Source organism: Lytechinus pictus, chromosome 13 (genome assembly GCF_037042905.1).
Source record: "Lytechinus pictus isolate F3 Inbred chromosome 13, Lp3.0, whole genome shotgun sequence".
In the NCBI taxonomy this organism is placed as follows: domain Eukaryota; kingdom Metazoa; phylum Echinodermata; class Echinoidea; order Temnopleuroida; family Toxopneustidae; genus Lytechinus; species Lytechinus pictus.
The window spans coordinates 17891579-17897578 of record NC_087257.1 but is presented as its reverse complement, the minus strand read 5'-3'; the positions used below and the strand labels follow the sequence as shown (position 1 = coordinate 17897578).

At 37.1% G+C, this 6000-nt stretch overlaps 1 protein-coding gene across 1 annotated transcript in view; it reads right to left on the bottom strand.

Moving 5' to 3' along the window:
• Positions 1-572: 572 nt before the first annotated feature.
• Positions 573-6000, bottom strand: part of LOC129275088 (ubiquitin carboxyl-terminal hydrolase 40-like) — a 43615-nt gene continuing 38187 nt past the window's right edge. The window contains exons 26-27 of the mRNA XM_054911865.2: positions 4767-4895; positions 573-3848 (exon numbers count right to left, since the gene is read on the bottom strand). Of these exons, the coding sequence (XP_054767840.2) occupies positions 3642-3848; positions 4767-4895 (336 nt within the window). The 3' untranslated portion in view covers positions 573-3641. The remainder of the gene's footprint in view (positions 3849-4766; positions 4896-6000) is intronic.

Below are 6000 nucleotides of genomic sequence, written 5' to 3'. Positions count from 1 at the left end.
TGTCACCATTATCATCATAATCATCATTATCGTCATCTATCACCATCATTCATCATGATCGTCCTCTTGAACTCAAATTATTTCACAAGTAAAAATAGTATTTATCATCCCTTAAGGCCACCGCACACCTTACGACCCGACCGGTCGCCGACTGGCTTGCGACTGGGTGAGGGGAGATGTGACGTCACAGCTCTTGTCAGCTTGAGCGTCGGAGACCGGTCAGAGACAAGTCGCAAGGAAAATCGGAAGGATTTGACATGTCGAATCCTTATGACTGGATCGCAAGCTCAATCCAACCTCCAGCCAATCAGACAGCAATGTTGCATTACGTGTATTATGATAAACAACGCACATACGCAGTAGTAAGCGCAATTTCTCAGATGCTATGCCAAAAAGCGCATGCGTGAGTCGCAGATCGGATCGCAAGGTGTGCGGTGTCGAGGCTTATGACTGCCTTGCGATTCATCTCCCCTCACCCAGTCGCAAGCCAGTCGGCGACCGGTCGGGTCGTAAGGTGTGCGGTGGCCTTTAAGCATAAGACACAATGACAGTATAAGAACAAACAAGAACTCTCATCTGAGTACAAAGGCTTTAATCCCTTCATATAGCTCTGTATCAATCAAAATAAACAATTTGTCAATGAAAAAAATATCAATAAAATTAAATGTATCAACCTTAATGCAGAGAGAGATGCTAATATCACAAGCAACAAAATGCACTTTGTTTCATAACAGTTCATATGAGGCACTTATTTCGCAAACGCAATTTCATCAGTAAATGCATATATTTGTACTTGTAAATGTTACAAATGCACAACTGGATGACAATATCTAAATATCGATCATGACATCTAACAAAGAAATAAGGATTTCAATGTGTTACAGACAAGGAACCTGTCATTTAACCTTGCCATATAAAAAAATTACTGAAAAAACATAATTGTAAATAATAATAGTATGTAACAGTAATATAGCTCTTTATTATATCATTATTACATATCTGAAACAATTCAGTTAACTTTCATGCCTTATTATCTGTCATTTTTGTTAAGCCCTGGCAGATCAGTTCCATTATCCTGGGCTTTCTCTCTCTATGTTTGTCTATGTCAGAATGTTTGTAATGTGCTTGTATAATGAGATGTAAATGCCAGTCTTTCTGGATATATAATTAAGCCTATATGTATATTACTACCCCCCAGTGCAGTAAGCATACATGCAAAACCACAGCAGTGAACAGCCTTCTTAACCCATTGCCTACTGGAACCATGTGATCACTGTACAAAGCATATGAGAATTAAATAATTCAGTAGTCAACTGGTTACAGAGGAAGGAAGGTCGGAAGAAATTCCTCGAATCCTTGAGCATCTGGGTTCCGTTTCATGAAGACATAACATATGTCAACAAATATACCAGGTAATAACAAATGAGGAGTTTCTATAACAAATTTGCTACCAGCCAATCCGATCGAAAGATTACAGTAGCTTTTAACTGTTACTACAAATTTGTTATTATAACAAATTTTATGAAACGGGCCCCTGATCGGGGTAGATATGCTAAAAGCGAGTAATAGTATGCAGTGCTTAGAAGCATGCACTGTACATTGTTGAATTATATAATTACTGTCAAAAGTGAAAAATCACTTACTATTGCCATTGAATGAACGGGTTGTTTTGGGAGATTTGCTGGATATGGGTGAAGTTTTTTTATTTAATCGGGCATGATACCCAAGGAACACTTCATCAAACAAATAGTCTGACTATTTGTTATAAGCTACATAAATACTTGCATCTGATTGGCTCAGAGCAAATTAGCAAGTGAAAATCACTTACTAATTCTTTCAGAAAACATCCCCCAAATCACTAAATATTGCCAAGTAAAACGCTCTATAAAAGGAGTTTGAGGACACATAAACATTCCTCTATATATTACAATGGACGATAAAACTAGAGTCTTAAAATTTGACCCGAAGTGAGTATAGTGCATTTCTGCAATACAACTTACAACTAATAATTTAAAGAGCTAAAGAGCATATTCCCATGAGAGAAATCGCTCAAGGCACTCTTATGGGGTTTTCATCACGCTCAGAGCATTTAACATGTTTACACTATATTATCTCAAGGCCAAGATGGCATTTAACCCATTGCACAACTTCAAAGACTTGTAAATCAGATAATTCGAATGGCACCAAAGAATAGTTAACAAGACAGTAAATTCCACTTGACTATATCACGGTTTACTGTCCTTTATGGCAGCAGAATGTAAACACGCTTTTATAATGAAATTGAGATGACAGTTACTGTTTTTAGCATCTTCTAATACTATGATAAGCAACAACAGAAATGCACAGAATAAGCCTACAGAAACACTAAAATTTCGTGACGTGCATTCATATTACAGTATGATGTACACAAGAGTGGAACTAGACACAACAAAATAGAAGTACAATGTACTGTGCCAAAATATAACATCATCTCCCTCCATGAATAATAAATTAGTTTGCATAATCAAATTAGTGACACATGAATAGGATGGCAACGTGGTGACACAACATTTGCTCCGGCGACAATTGCTCCGGGCTTTATTTCATCTAAGATAGAAGATTAGGGTTGCAATAGGGTTTTCTGTTGGGTTTATGGTTAGGCTTAGGATAGGGTTAAATCCAGGGTTGAAATTGGTGGTTCCATTAATGTGTTGAATTTACGACCGAGCAATTTTTTAAAATGTTTTATTGTACAACAGAACAATTTTCACCGGAGCAAATGGCATGGAACCGGCATTGTAGGCTATGTGTTTTTCATAAAAGAATTTCATTTCTTCTGGAGTGCCATCAAGGTCAAGGTCGCATTGACATGCTGAACACCAGAGGAAGGCAGTCATACAGGTAGATAACCATCGGAGAACTTCAATACTTTATAACATGCACAAGCATATGCTCAACATTTCCTTGATCAGCCCTTTGCTCAGGGGCTACTTGAACATCAGGTGAACTATAGAAGTCTGCATGTGATGGCTTTTTTTTTACAAATCGATAGAAAATATAGTACAAAAGAAAACAATGTACAATCACATCTCCAATTGCACTCAATACTGTCTAGTACAAATGCAGGCCAAGAGAGTTTTAAGTCTCAATTTAAATCGTCCTTTTAATTCCGGTGCAAATCATACCCCTTGCTTTGTGTCAATGCGACTCGCATCACCTTAAGTTGTCAACTTAAAATGTCAGTCCCATTTCTCCTCTCACGAACCGAATTGAACTGATACAATCTAGTACAAAGCCTCGCTTCATATTGTACTAATTGCTCTGTGTGGAAGAGTTTTCTGTCACCTGAAGTTACCATCTTTAATTATCAATCAAATTTCACCTTTCTTTGATCTCTACACAATTCAATTGCACTACTAGTAATGTCATCTAGTACAAATATTGGCTCATATTGTTTGTTTTTTAGTTTTGAGTTGCATATGAACAAAACTCCTAACCCCTGAAATTATCTACTTAAATTGTCAGTCCAATTTCTTTTCACTTTGATCTCTCTACTCATAATTCAAATTGCACCAATTCCATCAAGTACAAATGCGGGCCCATAAAGTTATTTTAATCCCGACTTAAATCGTACCAATTTTTGCATGTGAACAAGGCTCCTGTCACCTGAAGTTATCAACTTTAATTGTCAGTCCAACTTCTTGTTTCTTTGGCCTCTGCTTGTATTCTCCCCCGCCCAGGGAAACAGCATTTCTCCTATCGCGTCGGTTCCTCTTCTTCTCTTCCTCTTCCTCTTGCTTTTTCTCTTTCACTCTATCATCTTCGATGGTGGTGAAGTCGTCCTTCCTGAAAGGGTCATCTTTCAGGTCCTAGGTTTATGCATCAAGAAGAGGATAGGAAGTGAAAAATAAGGGTTAAAGGTGGTTACTAACTCTTCACTTCAGGATTCAAAATCAAATAATTCAGCTGGTAATTCGAACACAACATGCAATATTCGTACCATCGCACCTCTTTGTATCATGTTATTGTATGTTCTTTTTATTGGATCTACAGTATGTAAATATATTTCAGCCATGTACATTATCATTATTTTTTCGGTAATGAATGTTAATCAGGGAGTAGCCTAGATAGGTCTATTTGGCTTTTGCTATTCCCCCACATCGCATTCATTACTCTATGTATTTTGTTATTTTTGTTAATTTGTCATTTTACAATATTCATTACTCCTTTACTATGGAATCACTTTGATTGATCTCGATATATTGTATCTTGTATGTTTTTTTAGAGATGTGAAATAAATAAATTTGAATTTTGAATTATCAGTTTACAATTTCTATACTATATTATACAGTACATGTACCATCCAAAATGTAACATTGCACGGCTGGCCATGCAGGTGCATATGTGTACTTGCTAATGACACAGGGCTGTTTAATGCAGATGTATGCTTGGATCACAGAGGTCCCAGCAAGCTGAATTTGGTTTTTTCCTTGAATAATCATTCCTTATTTTCATGGATCATCAAAGGAAACATCCCTTTATACTTCATAGTATTCATACTTATGCTCCCTTGCGAGGCGTTGCTGCAACACAAATAGTGAATACTCCCGTTCTTGCGATGGTGTAAGATTTTACATTCTGTGAAAGAGAGACGCTCTATTCAACTTGGCCATGCCTTGTTGAGTAGAGCATCTTTCTTTCACCTCATGCAAACTCTTGTACCACCACACTCATGGCTATTTTTGTATACTGTAAAAGACCAGATGGGATTGTCCAACTAGACTTACCACAACACCGAACAGATCTCCATCGTGTAGATAATATGGCGCTTGCTTCAAATTGATTGGTTTGTGAGTCTGACCTTTGCCCTTTTTCTTTCCTCCACCTCCTCCTCTTCCTTTCCCGGTCTCTGATACCTACAAGGAAAAGTTAATTAGAGTTAGCAAGTCCCAACAAGTGGAGCGCCTCTGGCAGTCTCGCCTGCATCACGCGATTCAATATAGCAGCAGTGCTGATTTTGAAAACTACTATAAAATAATTATTCACAAAAAACACCATTCATAATACAATAATACGTTCATTGACAATGAATGACATTTGACCTTGATCATGCAACCTAAAACTTGTCAGTGATACTTGATTACCCCTTTATCCACACTTTATAAACTATATCTATAAACTTTGAAAGTTATGACAGCAATCTAATAATTACCTCCAAAATGGCCAAAGTTCAATTACCTTAAATGACCTTTGACTTTGGTCATGTGACCTGAAACTTGCACAGGATGTTCAATGATACTTGATTACTCTTATGTCCAAGTTTCATGAATCAGATCCATAAACTTTGAAAGTTATGATGGTAATTCAACAAATACCCCCAACTTGGCCAAAGTTCATTGACCTTAAATGACCTTTGACTTTGGTCATGTGACCTGAAACTTGCACAGGATGTTCAATGATACTTGATTACTCTTATGTCCAAGTTTCATGAATCAGATCCATAAACTTTGAAAGTTATGATGGTAATTCAACAAATACCCCCAAATTGGCCAAAGTTCATTGACCTTAAATGACCTTTGACCTAGATCATGTGACCTGAAACTCGCACAGGATGTTCAGTGATACTTGATTACTCTTATGTCTAAGTTTCATAAATCAGATCCATAAACTTTAAAAGTTATGATGGTAATTCAACAGATACCCCCAACTTGGCCAAAGTTCATTGACCCTAAATGACCTTTGACCTTGGTCATGTGACTTGAAACTCAGGCAGGATGTTTAGTAATACTTGATTAACCTTATGTCTAAGTTTCATGAACTAGGTCCATATACTTTCTAAGTTATGCTGTCATTTCAAAAACTTAACCTTCGGTTAAGATTTGGTGTTGACGCCGCCGTCGGAAAAGCGGCGCCTATAGTCTCACTCTGCTTCGCAGGTGAGACAAAAATGAATAAATGTACATTTTGTTTCTGTATTAATAGGCATAAATTTAAAGTACAAGTTACAATTGCACGGTGTGA